This window comes from Engystomops pustulosus, chromosome 5, assembly GCF_040894005.1.
Source record: "Engystomops pustulosus chromosome 5, aEngPut4.maternal, whole genome shotgun sequence".
NCBI lineage: Eukaryota > Metazoa > Chordata > Amphibia > Anura > Leptodactylidae > Engystomops > Engystomops pustulosus.
In genome coordinates, this window is record NC_092415.1 from 21,363,862 (window position 1) to 21,390,510 (window position 26,649).

Below are 26,649 nucleotides of genomic sequence, written 5' to 3' on the forward strand. Positions count from 1 at the left end.
GTACATGTGCATATTTACTGCATATTTTTGTATTTCCTTGTATTGCAGATATATGATGGGAGAGACAACACTGCACACTTACTGGGGGCCTACACAGCATCATCTTTAAGAGGACTAACATTAAGCAGCACATCTAACCACTTATGGTTGGAATTCAACTCGGACTCAGAAGTGACTGATGAAGGTTTCCAATTGGTTTATACCAGTGAGTTTTTTTGTTGTTGTAATAATGTTTTATCCATTTCAGTAAAAACATACAAAGTACCAAAACTTTTTAACACCTTAAAATCTGGGAATGTACAACTACATATCGATTTACTTGGTAGTGGATGAATTTTCCAAATCAAATAAATGTATAGTAAATATCTTCTTGCTGATGTCATATTTTTTACCATCTTCTCAGGTTTTGAACTTTCACATTGTGAAGACCCTGGAGTACCACAATTTGGATACAAAATCAGCGACCAGGGACATTTCGCTGGAAGCACCATCATCTATGGTTGCAACCCTGGATACACCCTCCATGGAAGCAGTCTTTTAAAATGCATGACTGGAGAGAGAAGGGCATGGGATTATCCACTACCATCATGCATAGGTAATATGCATATAACGTGCTTTATTGTGTTATTTTACTGTCCATCATAGTAAATAAGACTTTGTTCAAATACACATGTGACTGTGTTGTATGATGGGTCCCAAGTGCCCTTGACTTTTAGAGGAGTTTCTCGGTAATATCTTCATGTTTCACTATACATCCGATTCATGGAGATGCCATTAGAGCTACCACCTAGCAGGTGTGATGTCATCAAATGTATTTTAAATAGTTTTTCAGTCATTTGACGTTGATGTCCTTGCATAAGGATGGGTTATCAAAATCATATCGGTAGTGGTCTAAAATCTGGCACCCCCACCAATCTACTTGGCTGCATCACACATTGGAGCTATAAATTTTATGAATCTGTTAGCAGAAGGGTCTCTCCATTGTGTAATGGTCTTGGTCTTGCCTCATGTCCAATTCTAGTGAAAGTTAAAGGTGTGGATGGGAATTTAACCCCTTATTTGATGTTATATTGATGACCTACAGAATATTAAGGACAGGTTTTCAATATCAAAATTTCCAGAAACACTTTTAAATTTGTTCAAAATGTCTACCCTCTCAATAATTAACAAAGTAATCGTAAATTCAATGCACCTGTTCTGTGTTGGGCACTTAAAGAGCAAAACATGTTGCATAGTTAGAAGTTTTCCAGAATACATTGCTGATATCCTGTATACCACTACTGCTTACCATGATATTGACTGGATATATATTGCTGTCTCATATTAGCTGAATGTGGAGGTCGGTTTAAAGGAGAGTCATCTGGTAGGATTTTATCACCCGGATATCCATTTCCATATGACAATAATCTACGGTGCACTTGGGTAATTGAAGTGGATCTTGGCAACATTGTAAGGTAAATTGTCAAAAATCTTATTACATGTCACATTATTGGAAAATTTCCCTCTGAACTTTTCTGCTCAATACAAAGTCATGATGGCATCACGTATCATGTAGTTTATCAGCTTCAGTGATCATCAACTTTTAAAAAACTGTGTACAGCTTGATAATATAACTGTGCTTCGGGAAATTGATTACATCTTTACAGAAAAAAAATACTTCAGACTCGTTTTTTCAATGGTCAATGGATATCAAATTATAATTTTCAAAAAATGGTCTTATCTTTATATGAAAACATAAATTTTCATAAATACTCACTGTATATTGTCCTCTAGTTTTGATGTGTAAATGTATAGTAGTTATGTGACCACTGCAGACAAATCCTGAAGCCAATAACTGGTCATAGATGTCCAATGTTTGAGTCGAAACGTCATTGTAGTATCTTTTAGTCATAAAATAGAATCCTTAACTTCAAAAGCCTCAAGATCTTTGATGGACATCTCCATAAAGATCTTGACCCTTAGGAAGTAAAACTATCTTTTTTACAAGTTCAAGATAGTACAGTGATGTTTCGACTTAGACCTAGGACCTCTTCAGCTAGTTCCCAATTCTTCAAAGTAGAATTATCGTAGTTCTCTCTTGCAAGGAGCCCATGCAACTGTATGTGTGTGTCTACCACATGGCCCACACTGTAAGTAAACAATAAAGTTTTGTTCTCATTGCAAGAATGTAAAAATTGTTAGAAATTGATACATCTTATTCTTTAGAAAATTGTACACCTGTATGATAAATATGTCAGAAAACCCTTTGAATGGGTGATCGGCCCATAGACATGATAGAGGACAAGTGTAAAAATGTTGGTGATTCAACTGCTGTGTTCTCAGTGATAAAGTTGATCAAGCTGATCACGGGGGTTACTGATTGGTGTCTGAGTTCGGTACCGAAACCCAGACTCGAACAGGATTTAAAAATTTTTACGGGTCAACTCATCACTAGTGATATCCCCTTTGAATATGTACCAAGTACCCTGTGTATGTATATATATATATATATATATATATATATATATATATATATAGCAGTATTCAGTAGACTAAATGTTTAAAAAGTCTATGATAAGAAGACAGATCCTTTCCTTATGAGCATCACGCATAAAAATGACCACCTATCTTCTCAGTAAATGAAAGCCCTAAGCGTAATTCCAATAACTTGGATGGAAGATCGGTTTTAATAATGTAACAAAGGTTTATTATAGCGGTAATAGCAGTGATTTTAAATATCTGCATAATTATGGATGTAATATGTGGTTTGTAGCTGTTCATTGGAACAAACAGTACTGAAAATGATGTGAGGCAGTACAGTCAAATCCCACAACTAATCCGTATGGGAGTATGGCTAATTAATCATGACAACTGCCTCAGATCTGTTGTGTTACACATATAATCACAGTATTGGGTAGAGAATAGCAGCCAACATTAGCTTCTAGTAATTGCATTAAAGAACCTCAAGTAACAAAAATGGAAGCAAATAAAAGGCACATATGGGAATGTTAACCGCAGGTTTCCATCGCTCTACGATTCTAATTGTTTACAGATTTTTAATATTTTGGTACGGTGTAGCATAGATTTTTTTTAGTGCACTAATTAGCCTCTAGTTTATCTGTTTGCACTACAAAACCTTTCATATTTTTCCTAATTTACCAACAGTTAGGATGTTATCTTTGACTGCTCTCTTTATTTACTGCTTAACTTCAGGGCTTTATTTGCTAGCAAATTTCTTCTATAAATTCTATATTTTGTTAAATCTTACCATACAGGGTGGGCCATCTATATGGATACACCTAAATAAAATGGAAATGGTTGGTGAATTCAATTTCCTGTTTGTGCCACATTAGAATATGGGAGGGGGAAATTGTTCAAGATGGATTTTGTCCATGGTGGCCATTTAGAAGTTAGCGATTTTGGATCCATTTTTTTGAAGGGTCATGCAACACATCAAATTTATTGAGAATTTCACATGAAAAACAATGGTTTTAGCGTCACTTTATTCTTTCATGAGTTATTTACAAGTTTATGACCACTTTTAAAATGTTTTCAAAGTGTTTTCATTGTGTTGGACTTACTACGCAACCCTCTTCTGCCACTCTTGAAACTGATAACGAAACTGCAGAAGAAATGCAAATACAGGCTTACAGTATCTGTTGCACCATAGACAATTGCCTTCAGATGACCCCAAAGATAAGGAAGTCAGATCGGGAGACCGTGGTGGCCATTCAAGTGGACCACAATGACCAATCCACTGTCCAGGGAACTGTTCATGTAGGAATGCTCGGACCTTTGGGGTCATGTGCCACAAAAGAGGAAGTTAATATCACCAACCATTCCAATTTTATTTCAATGTATCCATTTAAATGGCCCACCCTGTAGATTTATGAACAGTCTAAAATTTCCTGTAAGGCAAATTATGCTATATTTCTATCACCATATGGGCCTAGGAGTTTATGTGGTCCATATGGTTCTTCTCTGAATGCGAGTAACCCAGTACTACAAATGATACAACATACTTGGGTGTCTGCAACAGCCTGATACTTTGAATCCGTTTTCCCCCAATGTCTGATTACTAATACAAATGTCTTCAAAGCTATAATGTATGTAATTATTTCTGATGATGTCATCTAGGCATAGTGATAGCATTTGCTACAAAGCCCCGTTGCCTATTGAGACCCAAAGGTTTTTCTATCACATAAGAAGATACAAGTATTGTAAAGTAAATTAAAGATCGGGGACCCATTACTAATTGGGACCCAAACAAAAACTGCAAGCCACACCTCTGGTAAAAAATTGTAACCATTCATTGTAATCCTGCCTATTACTTCGGAAATGTGATCCCTACAGAACAGGAAGTATCAGCTTGTGAAAATGTAACGGAATTTAAAATACCCCCCAACAAATGGATACATTTGAATTTCATAATAGATCATTTTCAGATATATTTTATGAAGAAAGATTTAAGATAAGATAATACTTTATTAGTTCCGCAGTGGGTGCAGTAGAGATATACAGTAGGCTATAATTGGTGGGATATACCAGAGTTGTTGAAGTCTCGATCCATATAACTAACTAAATAGGACATTGTCAGAGGTGATATTTTTTTGTGAAAGGAAGACTTTGAAAGTCACAAAAATAAGGCAGCTAGATGGATGAAATAGCGAGTTTGGTTTGCTGCGGAGATGGAGCACAGCAGGAAGGGAGAAAAAATTAGGAAATAGTTCACAATAAGTTATTAGATGAGCTGAAGAAATTTGAAGAGCTGCAGCACTCAGGTAGGCTATATTAGGAATAGGGAGCCTGGCTATGACTATCAATTTGTCCTCCCTCTGCTTTTTTAATATTTTTTTTAAGTAGTGAACTACATCTGAGTCCCAAGTGAGGATAAAAGCTAAGCTAAGCCTAGAAGAAAGACTTAAAGGGCCCCCTCTTCAAAATATCCATAGCCCATTGCAAAGTATATCCCTAGTAGATCAATATGAAATCAGATATTTGTTGCGAAAGTCAGCATGGAGTGTTAATTTCTCTACAGCACCAACAGTGGAGGATTAAAGCATCACACTGCCTCTCAAAGGGAAGTTGTCCTCTCAAATATAAATGAAACATCCAGCCTTGTGGATGAAGTCCACTGCACCTCACCCAACTTCAACATCAAGAACCTCCTGCTCAGCAGTGATTGACATCCGGCAAGGGCATGTGAAATGGACCTCATGGGCATGCCCATGTTGCACCAAAGGGCTAATTTGCATATTATCAAAAAATGAAAAATTCACAGTATTCAGGAATTTCTCAAACTCTTGATATTTGATATTTGATGATGATTGAGCTTATATGTGACTGCAAAGCTTGTTCTGCAGTCACTCTTCTGTTAAGACTTGGTGCTCCTGAAAAAGAAAGACCCTCTATAAATCAGGACTCCCTAATAGGTTAAAGGAAATCTACCATCAAAATCCATTGTAATAAACCAGGGACACTTAGGCTACATTCGCACTGCCGTTGCCCGCCCGTGCCGTACCGTAGCGGGCAACGGCAGTGCATGGGGAGAGGAGGAGGAGGTGAGCGCAGCTCACCCCCCGCCCCTCTCCATAGGAAGTTATGGCGCACGGCGCCGTACTACGGAGAAAGATAGGACATGTCCTATCTTTTTCCGGGGTACGGTGCCGCATGTGTGCTGCACCGTACCGCTCCCGTAGGGCGCCGTGCGTCCATTGCCGTCTATGGGGGAAGTATATCAGCCGTATATACGTCGGCCGTGTATACGTCCCCCATACGGTAGTGTGAATGTAGCCTTACTCATAGATCCAGGCACCGTGACTGTGGGAATCTGCTTATATTTGTTATCCATAAAAACTTTGGGCCCCCTCAAGAATTAGCCCAAGAGGGACCTCCACCTTTTCCCCCTCCCCACTATAGAAACAGATTTGACTGTTTCAATTGTCCCCTGGTTCACCGTTAACTTGATTATAATGACACTAAAATCTATTTGGAATATGAAAGGGTACAATAATACAATAAGGTGTCAGAAGCTTCGGCAGAGATTTACTACCTCTTTTCATTACAGTAATTTTCTCCAGCAAATGTTCACATTAAACAATTCCTCTTAAGAACAATGACAAACGATAATGTCAGGATCCTGACACCAAAATGATCTCATTTCCATGTTAAAACAAATTGAAGATAATTGACGACTGAATCTGAAATCACAAAATTACCTTATGTGACTCGCTGTGAACTCAGGTTAACTCAGAATATATCATGTTGGTGCAGGTTTTAGTTCTGGGTCTATTAGAAGGGAAGGAAATTCTGTTTTATTTGAAGTTGTTTCAATGTTACTTTAATGCAAATAGGAAATTATGAAAAGAATAGATTCCTAAAATAACAATGGAAAATGTTTACTTCCCGCATTTACTATGTCATGGACAGTATGTCTTCTTGATGAAACCATCGGGTGGCACATTCCGCCTATGGGCCCTTTAAAAGCATTTCACTTTTTTATTTTTTTAATTAATCCGGTTGGGTTTTTTTATATATCATGTGACCAAATTAAGATAAAATCTCTTGTACAACATGGTCGGACAAAAAGGTAGCTTGATGGTCGATAGATCTTCACTAGAGATGAGCGAGTATACTCGTCCGAGCTTGATGCTCGTTCGAGTATTAAGGTACTCGAAACGGCTCGTTGCTCGGACGAGTATTTCCCCTGCTCGAGATCGAGCATTTAATTAAAAAAACACAGTGAAGAACAATGAAGAATAGAATAAAAACAGTGAACACAGTGAACACAGGATCATTTAAGTTAAAAACACAGTGAAGAACACAGTGAAGAATAGATTACAGATGTTCGGCACATCTGCTTACCTGTCGGAAGATATGCGCGGAACGGCAGCAGGGAGACAGACATCGGGCAGCACCACGGGGGACACAGACATTTGCCCGGGGGACACAGACATCGGGCAGCACCACGGGGGACACAGACATTTGCCCGGGGGACACAGGCATCGGGCAGCACCACGGGGGACACAGACATTTGCCCAGGGGACACAGACATCGGGCAGCCCGGGGGACACAGACATCGGGCAGCCCGGGGGACACAGACATCGGGCAGCCCGGGGGACACAGACATCGGGCAGCCCGGGGGACACAGACATCGGGCAGCACCACGGGGGACACAGACATTTGCCCAGGGGACACAGACATCGGGCAGCCCGGGGGACACAGACATCGGGCAGCCCGGGGGACACAGACATCGGGCAGCCCGGGGGACACAGACATCGGGCAGCCCGGGGGACACAGACATCGGGCAGCCCGGGGGACACAGACATCGGGCAGCCCGGGGGACACAGACATCGGGCAGCCCGGGGGACACAGACATCGGGCAGCCCGGGGGACACAGACATCGGGCAGCCCGGGGGACACAGACATCGGGCAGCCCGGGGGACACAGACATCGGGCAGCCCGGGGGACACAGACATTGGGCAGCCCGGGGGACACAGACATTGGGCAGCCCGGGGGACACAGACATCGGGCAGCCTGGGGACACAGACATCGGGCAGCACGGGGGAGACTTCAGTGGAAGAAGAGCAGCGGATCCCGGGACAGCGTATCTCCCGACAAGTAAGCAGATGTGCAGAACATCTGTAATCTATTCTTCACTGCGTTTTTCACTTAAATCATCCTGTGTTCACTGTTTTTATTCTATTCTTCACTGTTCTTCACATCTGTTAACTTGTCGGGAGATAATATACGTACGGAACAGTGAAGAATAGATTGCAGATGTTTGCATACATCTGCTAACTTATCAGAAGACATTCTTTCAGTTAATTAACACATTTTATTCCCGAACCATGGTCCCTTTGAAAAATGCTCGGGTCTCCCATTGACTTCAATGGGGCTCGTTATTCGAGACGAGCACTCGAGCATCAGGAAAAGTTCGTCTCGAATAACGAGCACTCGAGCATTTTAGTGCTCGCTCATCTCTAATCTTCACACAAGGTCATCAATATCAGATTGAAGTTCATCTGGCAAATGCCATCCCATCTGACCAGCTGCTCTCAGCAGCAAATCAAAGAGCGTCGAACAGGAAGTCACCAGCATTTCTATGCAGTGGTCAGACTTGGTTGCTGCAGATTAGATTACATTCATTCAAAGGGAATCTGTCCACAACCAGTATGTTGTCAAGCCTTCTAGATCAGGTTTCTTTCATGGTCCAGTGGGGTTGCATCATCCAGAAAATCAACTCTGAAGTGAGTATAAATTGGTTGTATAAAGTTAAGGAGGCATCTATTTTAACACTGAAGTCAAGCTCTCTCTTCCTCAGAATGCTGCCTTCATTGTAATTGATGGTCCTTCACCCAGAGAACTCAGATCTCCAGAAATCCTGTGCATGATGTCTATTACTGGAGAGGAGGAGTTTTGAGGCAGGGAGAGCTTGACTTCTGTGTTGAACTCTCCGCCTCCCTGACTTTATACAACCAATTTGCATCTCACTTCAAAGTTAATTTTGTGGATAGTGGAACTAAGCTGAGCCATTAAAGAAACATGATCTGGAAGGTGTAAAGCTGCTAGACAGCATACTGGTAATCGTTTATTAGACCAATTTCTGATGACAGGTTCCATTTAAGTTGGAGCTGAAATTACTTCTCTTGGCCACTATTCATCAGGAAATGGTGAAGCTGTTTACTTCCTGTTCCATTTTCTGCTGAGAATAGATGATCTGTGGGAGTGCTGGGTGTCAGACCCCTACCACACTGTTACAGATCCAGAAAATCTTCTTTTAAAGCACAAACAAATGTATTGGAATTATATGTATCAATGTTAAAAAGGTCGGACTTAGCTGATGTATTTACTGATTGTCAATACTGTCATTTATTAGAATATTATATTGTTCTTTAACTTGCAGCCTTCAGTTCCTTGCGTTTGACACAGAGGCGTCACATGACATCTTACGAGTTTGGGATGGACCTCTTGAAAATGATATGTTGCTGAAAGAAATAAGCGGCTCCCTTATTCCTGAAGGAATTCACAGCACTCTCAACATTGTCACCATCCAATTCGACACGGACTTTTACATCAGCAAATCAGGATTTGCAATTCAGTTTTCAAGTGAGTTATTATTTTTGTTGTACTTAAAACTCATTAAAAATCAACTTTTGTAAGATATTGAAGATCTTTCACAAGAACCTTTCACCAACTCTACCAACTCCATCTCTTTGCTTCTATCTTTAGCAGTTTAGGTACCTAACATGCTAATTAAGTTTTATTCTGTCATATGGGTGGGCCCTGGCTGGAGCAGGCAGCCCAAGTACACCTACATGTAGTTTAGAGGGTCTAATTACCATATTATATGGAAAAACTAGTGACCCGACCACCCGGGAGTGGTAGGAGACGGAGAAACAAATGCCAACTGTGCCAATATAAGGCCATATGTTCAAAGTAAACTAACTAGTAGTTGGTATAAATCGAGATAGGATGCACCAGATTGGTCCATTCTGGCATTTTTTAAGCATACTAATACTCAGTGTCAGATTGTGGTTCCTTGACCTAACTATAGAAAATTATTTTGAGGGACAACCTTCTTTTAACCCCAGGGATATAGACAATAGTAACCTCCAAACTAGGTTGCATTCATTTAAACCTCTTGGGTCCAGGATTAGGTTAGAACCTGGGTCCACCTACTGTACTCTGGTGTTCCAGTCCAACAATGCTACTACTGCATGCGGGGGACTGTAGCCAGTAAATAATGGATATACACATATCAATAGGTCAATATGCTTAATTTTTTAGTCTTAAATGCTGTATATTTGGGATTAAAAACTAAATAAAACATATTGTTAGATTTTATAGATTAGACATTTAGTGGCTGATGATGATAATTAATCTGGTGTATGAATGGGCTGCATGGGCAAAATTTATACCATCTATTAGTTGGCTTATTTTACAACCAAAAGTGTACAAAACTTTTAGCTTATATTTTGACGCAGAAGTATAATGAAGAAAGTCCAGCTCTTACCCATTAGTCAGATGCACATCTTGTTCGTTTGTTGACTCTGCAGGAGAAAATTTATAATGCGTATGTACCGCACTGGAAAAATCTACAAGCTCTGACTTCCTCTGCCAGGTCCTGCCTAGTGTAAAATTAGCCTATAACCTGTGCTAGTTACTTTAGTGCTTGACAAAGGCCTCAAGGGGGCTGAAACATTGCACAAATTTATGCTGCAATAAAAAATCACTTGAGTAAGCAACCAGTTGTAGTGCCAGGATTATTATTGATTTGTATATATGGGGCTCGATCCCTATCCTTGGCACCCGTCTACAGAAGGAGTGTGACCAAGATATTCATATACGACTATGCTAGTTACTGGCGCAGACTATAGCTAGTATGCAGGCTAGTACACCCCCGGGGCCATCCCACTACAGTGTTGGGCATGGCCCCTTCATGCCCCTCCTCTCCCACTTGGCACAATGGTGGTGTAAAGAGAAAATTCTCACAGTTCCTGGCAGTTTGAAAAGAATTCTGAATATCTTAAGGCGTATACACCAGAAATGGGATTGTGAATTCTCTTTTTGTATTCCTAGTATCCATGTCATCTCATAATTTACTCCACCCCTTTGTCAGACAAGGCTCATAAATTGTCTAAAATGGTTAATCAAAGTTGAGTACAGTTTTAAAATGAAAGGTGATCCAGAATTCTGTCTCCTCTCCGGTAATATGTTTATCCCATTATGTTTTTTTCTGTATATCATAGTTATTTTCATAGCTATTTCACTAGTAGTTTTATACATTTCTGGTCAATGCCTTCATCATCTTAATATTTTTAATTATAATCTATCACATTAGATACAAAAGAGATAATTATCACTTTGATGTGCAGATCCAATGCAAATGATCCCTTCCAAATGTATATCTTGCTAATTCCGTGTCAAATTAAGGTATGAATATAATTTTTATAATTAGATATTGTAATGCAGAACGTTATAAGATTACTTCATTTTTTATTTAAAAAAAATAAGATCATTAACAGAGTTCTGCGCCTTCCTTATTAGATTTCCGCCCGATACCCTCGGGGAAGGTGTGAATGTATATTACATTTTCTAAAAATTGATGATTTGCTGTAGGACAACCAGCACCTACATTAATGCATTTTATCAACATATAATTATAGAATTTTCACTGTCAATTATAAATTTAATATTATATTATTCAATAGATATTACACTTCTTGATGAAGGCAGGAGAATTTATGTGACATTTTCTGAAGTAGATATTCCATGATTTTTTTTTTTTACCATAGAAATTGGAAATTTATCTCAGCATATGGGAGAATGAAAGATTTCCCAAGTAGAATATGTTCTTTTTTTTCCATTGTGTTGGGTCCAGTTTTTATTATTGAGTTGAGATAAGTGGATCTGATTACGGAATTTTCGGGTCCGTGACAAACATTGCAGGTTCGGGTCATGAAGCTGGACTTCAGACACATGTTCTGGTTTGGGCTCACCCCCGGTTGTTGTTAAAACCAGTGATCAGTGCTGGCACTGTGCATGCACGTGCATGGTTGAACTTGGCCAAACCTAAACCTTAATGGGTCCTCTTATCCCTATTATTGAGAGACATATCAATATGACGTCTAAATATTGATGTCATATTGAACTAGTTCTCCTGCAGCATTTTTATTCTTTGACTAAGTAGAAAGGTACATAGTGTAATTAGTTGTGAAGGTAATATCCTTTTTGGTAAGATGTATCTGGGAGTCATCTTATCTTTATGGTCTCCTTATGTGACCAGCAATCAGACTTTGACTGACACTACAACTTTAAGGATATCTACCTACAGGATCAAGGACTGTAAACCAAGCAAACTGACATACTGGTGTGTGTCCTCTTTGGCAGGATTTGTTTTTCTTTTAGCTTTTTGTGCCTTGGGTTTTACAAAAAAAAGTATTTTAAATTATGCAAATTAGGCTTGGGGCTCCATATGTGTTAATGGAGCCTAGAGCCCCTTTTTGCATATTTTTTTAGTAAACAAAAGGGCATAAGGGCTTAACGGAAAGTATATCCTATCAGAGGGGGCACTCACCAGTATGTCAGTGTGCTTGGTCCTTCATCCTGTTGTAGATTTCCTTTCAGAGGATCTTTCACCACTTCCATCAATTGAAACTCATGTGCATTATTTAATTAATGCAGCTGCACTGATTCTGAATTTGTTGGAAATTTCCATCTAGCCCCCAGGTTTCCTTAGCAATCACCTGCAGATGAGGCATGGACACACTGAATGTTTGAGCATCCAATTGGCAAAGGAGGTTCAATATGGATAAATATAAGGTTATGCATCTGGGGGCTAATAATCCACAGGCAACATATTTCCTTGGTGGAGTAAATCCCTTATTGAGAAGGACCTGAGGGTACCAGTAGCTTCTAGATTAAATAACAGCATGTTAACAGCAGGATCGTATGATGTATCAGAAGTGGTATGGACTCTTGGGATAAGGATGTAGTATTACCACTGTACAAGGCATTTTTTCCGCCTCACCTAGAATATACCATCCAGTTCTGGGCACGGGTCCATTAAAAGGATGCCCTGGAGCTGGAGAGGGTGCAACAAAGAGGCACAAAAATGATATGGGGTATGGAGTATCACAGTTATAAGGAAAAATTAAAGTAATGCGATTTATTGCAACTTGAAAAGAGATGACTACATGATTCATTTATACAAATATATGAATGGTCCATACAAAAAATATGGGGGAAAGTTATTCCAGATTAAATTAAATCAAAAGACGAGGGGGCACTGTCTCCGTCAGGAGAAAGCAAGGTTTAATCACCAGAGGCCACAGTGCTTTTTAACGGTGAGAACTGTCAATCTGTAGAATAGCCGGCCTCATGCGCTGGTCAAAGCAGGGACAGCAGAGAGTTTCAAAAAGAGTTTAGATGCCTTTTTACATAGCATTGATGGTTATGTTATATAGAATTGTTTCCCCTAAATCCCTTCCTGATCCAACCCTTCCCTTCCTTGGTTGAACTTGATGGACATGTCTTTTTTCAACCATATTAACTATTTAACTATTGCCATTTATAGTATTTTTAAAAGGCATATTTAGATTCCTTTTTTATATTAAGTACATGAAAAATGCATAAAATTGCTAAAAAATTATAAATGGTCACAGTGTAATGGCCCCTAATTGCTTGGCAACAGAAGATTTCAAAAACTGTAAATTAATGCAGCCTATAAAACAAGAAAAATGTAAAGAGGAAAAGTTCAGCTCAGTTTATAAACTGAACAAACAAAAGCAATAATAGTAAGAAAATTAAATATTTAAGCAATTTTAAATTTGTTTAGAATTTCCTTCGGCAAAGTAAATCCTGTATCAGACAACATGATTGATGGAGACTGGATACATCAATAAGAATGGTATTGCTCACACTCGTTTTTTCTTCTTTTCTGCACTGATATGACCATGTCGTGGTATTCCTATTGTCTGTGTATGATAATATTTCCAAAATGGGGGTGAGATATAAATATATTATCATGGTACATTGCGTTACAGCTTACAAGACATGAAAATTTCATATTTTCCCTGAAGGAAATCTGACTGGCCCTACCAGATTAGTAGAGATTATACATGCCCGATCCACGTTGTGAATAAAATTATAACTTCCTGCTGGTCAGGGGTGTTGGACCTTTTCACTATGCAAGATCCCCTTATATAAGACTTTATTAATCTCGGAAGGGAAAATATGATTCTATCTTAAGGAACACCTTATTACATTAATAACTCCTTCACCTCTTACCCTGCAGTTCCTCCCATATTACTGTATAATATTGGCACATATTACCCATCATTCCTATAATCCTTTTTTGTCTTATTTTAATATGAAAAAATAGCTAAAATGAGAAATAATTTTGTCCAATTGGAGACACATCTTGTATATTTTAATGTCTAAAAATTAATTGTTCCCTTAATGGGGTCTTTAAAGTCCAAAATCAACCCACAAATAAGAAAAAAATTAAAGGGCACTTTTAACAATTTTTGGCCACAGTTTTCTGGTTTAGCAGTGATCTGTTATTTTTGATAAAACTTGTTTACTTTATTCAAAAAGAATTTTGGTGCATCAGTAGTAGGTCTATCAAGAGAATGTATTAAGTTCTGGCACAACAGAGCTTGATGTTTTCCCCCAAGGTTTTGTTGTATAAGAGGCCATAAGTATATACGGCGCATGACTATGCAGATGGATAACTATACACCCGGCCCAGGAACTCGTAGGACATAGCAAATGCAGCCACCCTGTGGCCTGGCATTGTCCACTCCTCCACCCTCTTTGCACACTTGGCATTGAGTAGGCATAAAGGGGGTGGTTGCAATTTCTGGCCATGTGCCTGGAATTGTGATTCTATCAAGGTCTATATGCCAGTTCAAAACTTGATAAATCCCCCCACCCCATGTTTGCTGGTCCTATAAACTTCTTTAAATGAAAGTCAGTCATAACCAGCACTGCCCTGATGATCTCCCTATCAGAAAAAAGGTGGGGAATGGGAAAAAGGGATGCACCAGCAGATATGCCCCCCCCCCCTTCTCCAGCACACCAAGATGCCAATATTTTTTGAAGCAGTGAAGATCACTGGGATAAAATGTTCGGGAAAGATTTAACAGTGCCCTACACAATGCTTGCCCTACTAGTAGGGTGATTTTTAGCTAGTGGATTCCCTTTGAGAAAGTCACTTAAATCAATATGTGATTGACATGATCATCAGAGGAGGGGCCAAATAAATTCTACTTACCTGTAGTACATGTAATGTAGTTACATTGTTTTCTATCTATTTGGTTGGTCACTATTAAATGGGCTTTTAGCACTTATTAGCTTGTACATCCTGTACCAACATGGCTGTATTAATTTATCATTCCCTTTAATGGTGGGTGCAAAACTGTATTTGCATAGAGGAATTTCTAAATTCAAAATGGCGCCCAAATCTATAAAAATAATAATTAAATAATGACTGAATCATCTGATAATCTCATAATATGATCTTTCACATTTCAGGTTCAGTGGCTACAGCATGCCGAGATCCTGGGGTCCCAATGAATGGGACGAGGAATGGTGATGGGAGAGAACCAGGAGATACTGTTATTTTTCAGTGTGATCCCGGTTACGAGCTACAAGGGGAAGAAAGAATTACTTGCATCCAAGTGGATAACCGTTTCTTTTGGCAGCCTAGTCCTCCGTCATGTATAGGTAAGATGGAATTTTGGGCCAAGGATATGCAGGGGCAAGATTTGGCATTGGAGGTTGCCACAAAAAACCTCCACTTTGCTATAAAAAAATCACAGTGGGCAAGCCATGGGTGATTCACTGCAGCTAACCCGAGGCCTTAGGTAACTTGTCAATTTTTTTAGTTTGTGATATTTTTTACTTTCCCTTCACTTAGTATTTTATAGTTTTACTCATATTTCTGTCTGACTTTAAAATACACCAGGAATTGGCGCAAAATTAAAAAAAAAACATAAACCAAATGCTCAATATTCATGATGTTTTTGTAATCCCAAGATTTATGGTGTTTTTAACTGGAAAAATAGTGTGTGTGAAGACAACAAAAAGTGGAGATTTACTTTATTCATTTTATTTCAACCTGTGCTGAAGTTAGGTGTTTTAGTGGGAGTTGGGGGCATATTTTTAATCACAGTCTACCTCTAATGAGTCTATCCTTTTGATTTTCCAGCTCCTTGTGGTGGCAACCTAACTGGTTCTGCTGGCTTCATTTTATCTCCAAACTTCCCTCACCCATATCCACACAGCAGGGACTGTGACTGGACTATTACTGTCAACCCAGACTACGTCATTTCTTTGGCGTTCATCAGGTGAGTATATCATTAACATTAGGTGCCACAATTCAGATATGTAAAAATACCCAAAAATTTAAAACAGGGCACTTTTTAAAAAATTATGTATATATTTTTATCTATATGCAAATGGGCTTCTCAGGGCAAGAGGCGGTGATCAGCTGGTGCTCATGAATTTCTTCTTTTTATACCATCCTTCGAAGCACTATGTTATTATACCACAATTGATTATCCCACCTAGTTTGGACACACCCATGGTGCACCAAGAAGATCATTTACACAAAGATTCACCCATCTCTCATATGACAAATTCTTAGGAACCAGGAAACATTTTTTCTTGAAAGCTTTACACATTTCTGTTGTTGCTTGTGCAATGATGGCAGCTGGTTGACTCAGTTAATGGAGATATTATGATATTCTATGTTCTGCAATTGTGTTTTTTGTTTCTTACATTTTTATTCACTCATACGAGGATCAGTAGAAACATACCCACAACTAGTGATGAGCAGACTCAGGAGGATTAGGGTCTGGCGGGTTCGGCCTAACAAATGTCCTGGTTCATGAACCTGGACCCAAACCCAAATCGTGGGTATCAACCCTTTTAATGCGGCCAGCAAACCAACCGGTGTTTTTTACAATGGGTTCACTCACTAACAACCACAATTGGTGCTGACATTTAAGGGTTCTCCATTCAAGGCAAAATCACCAGCCCCATGTAATTGCCAGCTGTGCATGCATGGCACCATTTTGCCTGGGATCTTGCATGCTGCCGTAGTTGTTACCAATTGATGATTGGCTAAACGCAGATCTCAAACACAGACTTCTTGCAGAAGTCTCTCTTCATATACAGGGACCATATTCTATGCTGGGAATATTTCCGTTCAGGGTCTCTCAACATTACCCACAGCCAATGTACAATAATAGAGCTGTTTATTCTAGACCCTATTCTGATCTCATATACCCCTTTCAGACTTCATAAAGAGTATGATCATTTACTGATGGTTTAGAGAAGTTGGCTTTTAGTTAAATCTGAAGGGCCTTGGCTATTAATGCATTATATTTACCAAGAACTTCAAGGAGCAGGTTCTATTATATTTCTGCTGTCCTCTTATTTGGTACATGGACTAATGGCTGAGATCGAGAGTTGTGGTCTCAATGCAACTGGACCCTTTTGATTCCATTTAGTTGTACTGTACCTGTATTATTATCAATATTTATTATTTTTGTAATAATGTATTGTATTATTTTTTTATCATGGTAAAAAGAATTTACATATTTTAAATCCTACCTTTTGGCTTTGTGGGTTTAGTGTAAAAAATGCGTTTGGCAAAATGCTGCATTTCGGTGCAAATTCTCTTTATAATACATGAAAAATGGAGAAATACCTTATGCTTCATATTTATAGATATACCCTACATAGAATGAAACTTGGCAACAAAAATTCTAGATGGCTACCGCAGTTACTCAGCTTTGAAATCTGAGTTACTTTCGCTATATTTTATCCTTTAAGTCATTATCAACTTTCTGTGAAATTTCACTTTAGCTGTTTATTATGCAGCAGATCAAGAGATACTCAAACACAGAATTACTTCATTTAACTACACTGCGACGGAAAGTTTGGATTGAATTGAATATTGTGTTTCATTTTAATCCTGGAAATTTGCCATTTTCAGGTTTTGATTTTGTCTATCAAAGTAGGGGAGTCATTATAAAAAGTACAACATTCAGTTTACGACGTATGATTCAATGGGTTGCATATTTCTCCTTTGTAATACTTCCTGGCAGATGATTACAGAAATCTGCTGTGTGTTCTGCGGCTTGTTCACACTGATCACATATTGTTTTTTTAATCTCATTTTGCCTTTATAATTTGTATGCACTTTGTGAAGGTTTCATGGGTGGCTTTTATGTCTTAATTAAAACTATGATTCCATGTCAACACAGAGCGGCAGTAAGCAACACGAACCTAAATGTTTCCCGGTAGAATGAGATTACAAAAAGACACATGATTGCGACAAAAACTGTTGAGTCTCTTGTGCTGCTACTTTTGTTCTGTAGTTTTGGTGTTTTTGCAGTATCCTATTATTTTGACTTTCTGAAAATTCTGTTTCATGATGTTACCAAGGCTGCCCCAGCCATGAGGGGAGTTGAGCCTCTTGCCTCAAGCAGCACCACCTGCAGCACGATAGGGGGCAGCATAAGGGGCACAGTTATCTGCTACAAAGCCGGACCTGCCACTTAAAAATAATGTCTCTATACCTGATGTCAGCATTCGGATGAGACACTGCATGGAGAACCCAGTTAATAGATAAATAACCTGATATATTACTACTGAATTGGGCAAAGGGTGCATCATTCTATATATTGTTACAGGCAGCAGAGAGTTTAGGTTTATCCTTGCTTGTTAGTCTAGCACAACAAGTATAACAATGAGAATTATTACAAGGGTTTTGCGGGATCATTATCCTTAGTTCTTGCTTCTGGTCCAGCATGGCACCTACCGATACATTGCTTGCCTTACATTGACAAACACTACTGCTGGAGCATGTGACCTGTATTAGGCTGTAGTGGATAGGCACTGTTGACATGTTCTCAATACGAGGGGCTTTCTATGCCAACAGAGGCCAATGGTGTTGGTGTTGCGCTGGAGCAGTGGTAAATACAGAAGTAGGCATTAGTTCTTTATTATTTTTACACTACCTGAGTCCATCAGACCATCATCAGGTTTTAAAAGTTTTAAAGGAGATAGTTGTAGTCATTCTGTGTCAACTGCTAATAGGCCTGAAGGGTTGGTAGTCACTTACAGCTAATCAATTGACTGTAACTTCAGTAACTTCACAGTTATTACACAGTTATCAATTGATCACCATAATTTGTGACCCAGATAAGATTGAAAACAAAGAGAGACCATGGGCTTTGCTGTGGGATTGGGAGCAGGGAATATTACTGTTTAATGTTTCTCGGTGAAATTTTATTTTTCACAATTCTTAAAATACTGAAGAAATCAAAGAATCAATAGATTGATAAATTCATGGCTGTCTGTATTTCCCATTAGTAGTAAAGTTATGGAAAACCATAAAAATCACATTCTATATGTCCTACTACTAATGTATGTCATCCGAATCCTCTTGCATTTCTGTGGTTTACCATAGACAAATAACCATGACATGTAATTTGTACACTGAAAAACTTTAGCCTCCTTCCAAGTTGGGTGCTGGGTGTTGAGTAGAAAAACTGGATGGACCATTGAGTTTTTTGTATAACTCAATTTGATAAAAATATTTAGTCTTTTCTTCAGTCTTAGGAATGTTGAGGATTTTGATACTTTTTATCCCTTAAATACATTCTAATGATGGTCACACAACCCGAGGGCTAGAGCCATTTGTGGAAAAAATACAGACATCTTTCTAACCCCTTTAAAGTTTAAACAAACTCAGATCAGAAAGGGGAGGAGAAACCTTGCAAATCCCACATTATTTTTCATTCCATGAAAGGTAAGAGGGGACTCAAAAACCCAACAATTTATAGCCACAAAAAAGTTTACCTTAATTTTAATTTTGTAAGGAAATTATCACAATCAATGCAAGGACAAACTGAATCTCACTCAGATAAACCGGTATGTAATGGGTAGGTGTAGTAATTGTAATATTTGTCGATTGTTTTCATAGTGTAGCCTTTGCCTTTGGAGTATTCTTCGTTGAATGTATAATGGGATGCTAATTGCTTCTATATTTCAGATGACTTGCTTATCCTTAATCACCATGTTCCTAACTGGTGATGGACAGGAGAGAAGAGAAACATAATTAATAGGGTACATCTGCTTATCAGAAAATAATTAGGTATAGCAGGGTGGATGGAAACAGTTTTCCACATGTTACTTTGAGAGTTCTGTGCCAATGTGTCTGCTAAATAAAATGGATTCATTTTAGGGCATTGTTATTAGAACAAAGGACAAAACAAGTGTTAGTTATAGCGCAAATGTCTTCAATAAAAGTTGTCGTCTTTAGAAAGATGGCTCTGACCCCCTGGGGCAGAAAAACTAGCTGCTCGCTCATAACTCAATGTTATTTCCCTGATGTTGGATTTGTTTGTTTTTTCGAAACACAGAAAATGTGATAAAAGGGGAACAAACTGTGTCCCTTTTGGAAGCATTTTCCTCTAGTAAAAACTCCATTGATGTTGACAAAATGATGGTGTTGGCGCAACTCATCATGAGCCCTCACCCTCCAATGGATGATAGTGAGCATTAAATACAGTGGATTGCAAAAGTATTCCTACCACTTGAAAACACCTACACTGCACATCACAATCACCTGTGAAGCATGGTGGTGGCAGCATAATGCTGTGGTGAGTGATATGGAAGCTGGTCAGAGTTGATGAGGAGATAGATGGAGATGAATAAAGGGCACTCCAGGATGAAAACCTGCTAGAGCCTGCAAAAGACCTGAGTCTGGGACGTAGCAGGACATTAACTCTAACCCTACAACACAAGCTACAATGGAATCAAAGCATATGTTCACATGTTAAAATGGCCCAATCGAGGCTAAGGCTAAGAGTATCTGTGGGTTCCTTAATGTTCTACAACCAACATGACTGAGCTAGAAGCATGATATAAAAAAGAAAGCTGCAAGATGTGAAGCACGTAGCGACATACCCCAACAGACTTACAGCAAAAGGTGGTCTTTAGAGATGAGCGAGCACTAAAATGCTCGGGTGCTCGTTATTCGAGACAAACTTTTCCAGATGCTCGAGTGCTCGTCTCGAGTAACGAGCCCCATTGAAGTCAATGGGAGACCCGAGCATTTTTTTGCTAAAACAGAACAGTAAAATAACAGTGCTTAATTAAATATTCCAGATGTTTCCTGATGTTTTGCTTGTAAGAACACATTGAAATAACACTATTCTTCACTTTGCAGGTGTGCGCGCGTGTCTCCCGCTAAGTTCGGAGATGTTCGGAACATCTGGAATGTGAAGAATATTGTTCTTTCAATGTGTTCTTCACTTAAATGGTCCTGTATTCACTGTTTTTAATGTTTTAATTCTATTCTTCACTTTGCAGATGGGCGCACGTATCTCCGAACCTATCGTAAGACACGTGCGCACATCTACAAAGTGAAGAATAGAACTAAAACATTAAAAACAGTGAATACAGGACCATTTAAGTGCAGAACACATTGAAAGAACAATATTCTTCACATTCCATATGTTCCGAACATCTCGAACCTAGCGGGAGACACGCGCGAACACCTGGAAAGTGAAGAATAGTGTTATTTCAATGTGTTCTTACAAACAAAACATCAGGAAACATCTGGAATATTTTATTAAACAATAAAAACACTGTTCTTCACTTAATTTAATGCTTGATCGCGAGCAGGGGAAATACTCGTCCGAGTAACGAGCCGGTCCGAGTATGCTAATACTCGACCGAGCAGTATACTCGGACGAGTATACTCGCTCATCTCTAGTGGTCTTACAAAGTATTGACTCGGTAACCCTCTCTATTGTTTTTTTCCTTACTCTGAGTGGGCAAAATTAAGTGGTGCTTCCAGTCCTGTTAGATGGGAATTGATGGTGTCACACTGCTCACGTACAAACATACTGCTCACATACATTGGGGCACATTTACTGAGGGCTTTGCACCAGTTTTCTGTTGAACTTTGCACGTTCTTTCTGCTTGCACAGCTATTTAAAAGTGTCTGTACCGCAAATGTGTTGCACATGACACTTTTTTGGCGCAGCTGCACTAGGCACCATACAACACAAATTAAGGGGCGTTTCGGAGCTCAGTCGGACCATGCACCACATTTAACATGCCAAGTCTGTCGCACCACAAAAAAGTTGGTGAACTCTGTTGGGCCAGAAGATCCATATTTATCATTTCTGTTGCCCGTTCTTAATTAATCTGGTGCACCCAGCATTATACATAGGCAGAACAATTTTAGTGCAGTTTCCTACATTCTTAGTAAATTTGGCCCATAGTGTGGGGTCTCTCGGGTCATTGCTGAGGCCAAGGATCTTTAGATATCATGTGCACAACGGATGGTCTCACCCAATAAGATGCATCAGCTGACAGAGAGCTGCTGCTGGAACCAAATGGCTCCTCTGGAGAGGTAAGTATATGTTGCTTTTCCTGACATTAGAAAACCCCTTTAAAAGGCTTAAAATATCTTCATGTGAAACAAACATCAGGTTATTAAATTTAGATCTTGCTTCTTCTGAGGAGACACTGTTTTTATAACCAACTTAGTTCAGCTGTGAGCATCTACTGGAAACATGATATATGCAGATACTTCCAAATGATAAAAGATCAAGTTGTGCTGGGATTAGGTTTGCAGCTCTCTAGAGATATTCCATTTATCATTATGTTGCTGAGGGAACTCCTAACAAAATTTGATAAAGATTTCATAAAAGTTAATTAGGGAAGATAATATAGTATGTCTAGTGCATTGCCACCTACAGGGTATCCACAAAGTTCTTAACAAATAAACTTAGAGAATTTTGAATAAAGCATTTCTTTAAGTCATATACAGTTTTAGAGCAGCTGGGGCATAAAACTATAAAATGTTACAATATACCACAGTGTAATATATATTTATTATTGCCTGTGTGGTCCTGTTTCATAGTGGAATCCTGTGAACTGTCAATCCTGACTACAAAATATCTCCTATGTAGTCAGGCTCTACCAGTTGATGCTTGCCTTAGGCTTCACAGTATACTGCGATCAATAGTGATTGACTCATCATTTCTCAGATTTCACTTGTTTCTTATAAGTAAAAACTTTATTATAGTTTCCAATGATTTTACAATAATCCGAAATATTTCTTAATATGGCCCATTTTAGCAGCAGTATAGTTAGAGTATAGCTAGTGGTCAGTTTGCATGTTCTACTGTTGTTTGTCCCCGATAAGACTTATTTTCTGCTGAGAACTGAACTGCAAAAAGTTGTAGTGATATATAAATATTTTTATGTATCATATCAATACATTATAAATAATACCTATATAATAAATCTTACATTTTTTGTGTGGTAGGTTTAATCTCACCTATCATACAGTTATGGGGCCCTACACTGGCAGCCAGTACAGGGCCCCAACCACTGACTCATTGCAGTTTGTAAACCCCTTAGATGCTACGGTCAACGGTTAGTTACAAATATTATTCATTCTGCCCAGGATGAACACTGTTAGAAAAAAAAAACACAAAGCATTTTTTTTTAAAACATCACTTTAAAAAGTATTAATGAATTAATGAAAAGGACAGTTCAACCTTACTAAAATCCAGTCTACCAACAGCTCTTCCTGTGAAAAAAAAAAATGGAAAGGTTATGGCTTTTAGAATATGGTGAAGAATTAAGGCTTTTTAAAAAAAAAAATTTATTTGCTTTGTAACATTAGCAAGACTATAAAAAATTAAAGGTCACTGGTAGTCTGGTAATAACTGGACATCAGAAAGTGTAAAAAATAATATGCTATAAGGTCCTCAAAATAGTAAATAGCGTTACGTTAACAAGCCATGGGTACAAAAAAATTAGCAAAAAACTACATTAATGCAAAATTTTAAACTTAATTGCTACATTAAAAAAAAGTGGAACAAAGGGGCAGATTTACTTACCCGATCCTGTCGCGATCCAGCGACGCGTTCTCTGTGGAGGATTCGGGTTCTGCCGGGATTCACTAAGGTAGTTCCTCTGACGTCCACCAGGTGTCGCTGCTGCGCTGAAGTTTGTCGGAATGCACTGAAGTTCACCGTCCTATCGTGGGTACCGGTAAGTGCGTGTCAAGCAACACTTTTTTATTTTAAATGCAGCGGATTTTCCGAATCCATCAGGTTTTTGTACGGCCACGCCCCCGATTTCCGTCGCGTGCATGCCGGCGCCGATGTGCCACAATCCGATCGCGTGCGCCAAAAACCAAGGGGCAATTCAGGGAAAATCGGTGCAAATCGGAAAATTTCAGATAACCCGTCGGAAAAACGGGGTTCAGGCCCTTAGTAAATGACCCCCAAAATGTTTTGTCCTTGAGGTTGAAAATTTTCTTTGCCCTTCATGGGTGTTTATATTTTTATTATTATTTTAGCGATAATTTGGTTTAATTAAAATGCTTGCTCAATGATTAATTATACAGTAACATATTATATCTATTACAGTATAAGTGCGCCTTCATACAATCTCGTTTTACTGCTTTCTTATACCTGTTTACCATCTAATTAGTTTTCCTGTATTCCTCTTTGTACAATCTACATTTCAAAGAAATTAAGAAACTTTTGTTTTTGTTCTTTATTTAATATAATCCAGAGAGTGAATCTTTCCTGCATCAAAGGGCTGGTGATATTTTAGCTTAATCAGATAATATCTTATGGGGACACATTGTAGCCCTGGAGTATGTAAACGGCAATGTGTTCAGTAAAGGTTGCAGGAGGGCTCATACAAGTAAATTAATTACACTCACTTGAATGTGGAAAACTGATTGAAATGTATGAGTGTTAATTAATCGACTGGTTTTGTCTCACAGCTTCAGCATTGAGCCAAATTATGACTTCCTGTATATTTATGATGGGCCAGATGGAAACAGTCCTCTGATCGGAAGTTTTCAGGACAGCAAATTACCAGAAAGAATTGAAAGCGGTTCCAACAACATGCATTTGGCTTTTAGGAGTGACGGATCTGTCAGTTTCACTGGCTTTCACTTGGAATACAAAGGTGAATTTACGGCTTAGTTATATCTTTTTCTTTACTATGTGCAGTGTTATCTGTGTATATTCCATCTCAATGCTTTCTAGAAATCGCTACATTTTTTCAAATGGCCAATTGAGTCAAAACTAAAAATTAGCATATTTTCTACCTCTATGTATGAAAAAAATTGAAATAAATAAGATCTTCTTGTATCATGGCCACAGATGAGGACAAATGGTTTTTTGAAGACATATTTACCATTGGGCTATTGAGGGGTTGTGCCTAGTACAGTTATGGATAGGATTAGAAATGGATTATTTTTTATCTCACCCCAATATCAAAAATTTGGAATTCTACAGTGGAGTCAAATGTTGGACTACTACTGATCTGATATTAATGCTCAAACCCATCAGTAACCACTGAAAACCACACAACTGAAGACAGATATTAGTTTGGTTTGAAGACACTTCCATCACTAAGTTACTGGTTTGGGTTTCTGCTTCATTTATGATACCTCTTTTTCATGTTTATATCTAAGTTAGCCAGTACAATATTTATTTGGTGCTCACTACATCACCATAGCCATTATCTATAGAATGAAAACCTGTTCTTCCGTCACTGAACATCAAATCAATAATTAATTCCCAAAAATGTATTATTCCATAACATTCTCGCATGTTAACCCTGAAGAAAAAGAATCTCTGAAAACTCCAAGGGAGGCAGGGTAACACTATAATATTAAAACTTACTAAAACTAAAGCTAACTAAAAACTAAATTTACTCATCTACGGCTCCCAGTTCCAGCCTTGCAGTACCCAGTGTTTTTCCAACACTCCCAGCCGGGTCAGGTTTGTTGTTAGTCATAGTGACGGCAAGCCATGGTGATGTGAAACAAAAGATGTCATTGAGGCCTGCTGAGACCACAGATTGACCATAACAGGTCCCATGACCACCAAAACTTATGGCCTGTTTTGGAATGTTGAAAAAATCAGCATACACTTCATCTTTGTCCACCATGCAGTTTTTCTGAGATTGTGAGAAAGACGTTTCAGTCAACTTCATGAATGAAATTGAACAGATAGGGGGACATTTAGCAGGGCAAGCTAGCATACAAGCCCTGAAATAAGCACTATTCTTGAACAACCTCAGGAATTTAGATTTTTTTTTCCCCCCACCTTATATCAACTCTACATCGAGTGGGCATGAAATGGTGTAAAGGGGGGAACAGCGCAGCTTAGAGGGGCATTGAGGACATCATACAGTGGCATATGATGAGCCAGAATACAATAAAAATCACCTATAAGGTTCAGGTATCAATTGTACTTTACTACAGCTAAAAAACCAAGAATGGATATGTCTTAGTTAAACTTTTTTCTAGACCGTGTATTGCATCTTCAATGAAAATTTGGTAAATCGGTGACCCTGGAATTTAGCAATACTAGTTGACATTTAAATGACCTTTAAAAAGCGTGGCTGGAATGAACATATCAACCCCCTCTAACATTCTTGTTTTAGGTAGGAAAAGATTTTCGGAAATCCTCAAAAAATCCTCAGGAGAACAGAAAGTCTGTAACATATGTTTTGTGGTTCATCTTAAAAGCTAAATACTCCTAAAGAGCAAAGTACAATAAAACAAATGGTCCGTCAGCCTATAAGCTTTGATTCCAGTTGACATCTTACATTGTAATTCCCACTTTGTTCCTGTGATTATCAACTTGACATTTTTTAAAGGGTTGTGTGAGATGTTTTAGGGACTATCCTGACCAGGCTGTCATTTCACATTCATTTATACAAAGGCAAATACATTTTGTATAAATTTCAGTTTCCCAGTGTACAGTAATGTGTCATGTTTGGGATCCTTAAGGCACAGAAATAACTATCATCTGCTCCATTTCTAATTAAAGGGGTTATCCGGGTTTTAAAAATTACTGAGGGCAGGGCTGGGGCGGGCTATTTAAAAATATTAAACATGTACTTACCTCGTCCGGCGCCGCCGATGTCCCGCGGCGCATCTTCTCTGTGCGCTGGGAGTTTCCGGGTGCACAGGGAGTTTCCGGCTGGCCGGAAGCTCCGATCCGACACCATCTCCCATCGCTTACAACGCTGAGAGATAGGAGCGGATGGGAGCAGCCGGCCACATCGCGGACCGGAAGCTCCCTGTGC

General features: G+C 38.8%; 1 protein-coding gene across 6 annotated transcripts in view; it reads left to right on the top strand.

Moving 5' to 3' along the window:
* CSMD3 (CUB and Sushi multiple domains 3) overlaps positions 1-26,649 on the top strand; it is an 804,446-nt gene that overhangs the window by 501,221 nt on the left and 276,576 nt on the right. For all 6 annotated transcript variants that reach the window (XM_072151297.1, XM_072151299.1, XM_072151298.1 and 3 more), the window contains 7 exons: positions 49-205; positions 404-595; positions 1,328-1,454; positions 8,885-9,087; positions 15,019-15,210; positions 15,695-15,833; positions 24,326-24,513. In XM_072151297.1, coding sequence (XP_072007398.1) covers positions 49-205; positions 404-595; positions 1,328-1,454; positions 8,885-9,087; positions 15,019-15,210; positions 15,695-15,833; positions 24,326-24,513 — 1,198 coding nt within the window. The remainder of the gene's footprint in view (positions 1-48; positions 206-403; positions 596-1,327; positions 1,455-8,884; positions 9,088-15,018; positions 15,211-15,694; positions 15,834-24,325; positions 24,514-26,649) is intronic.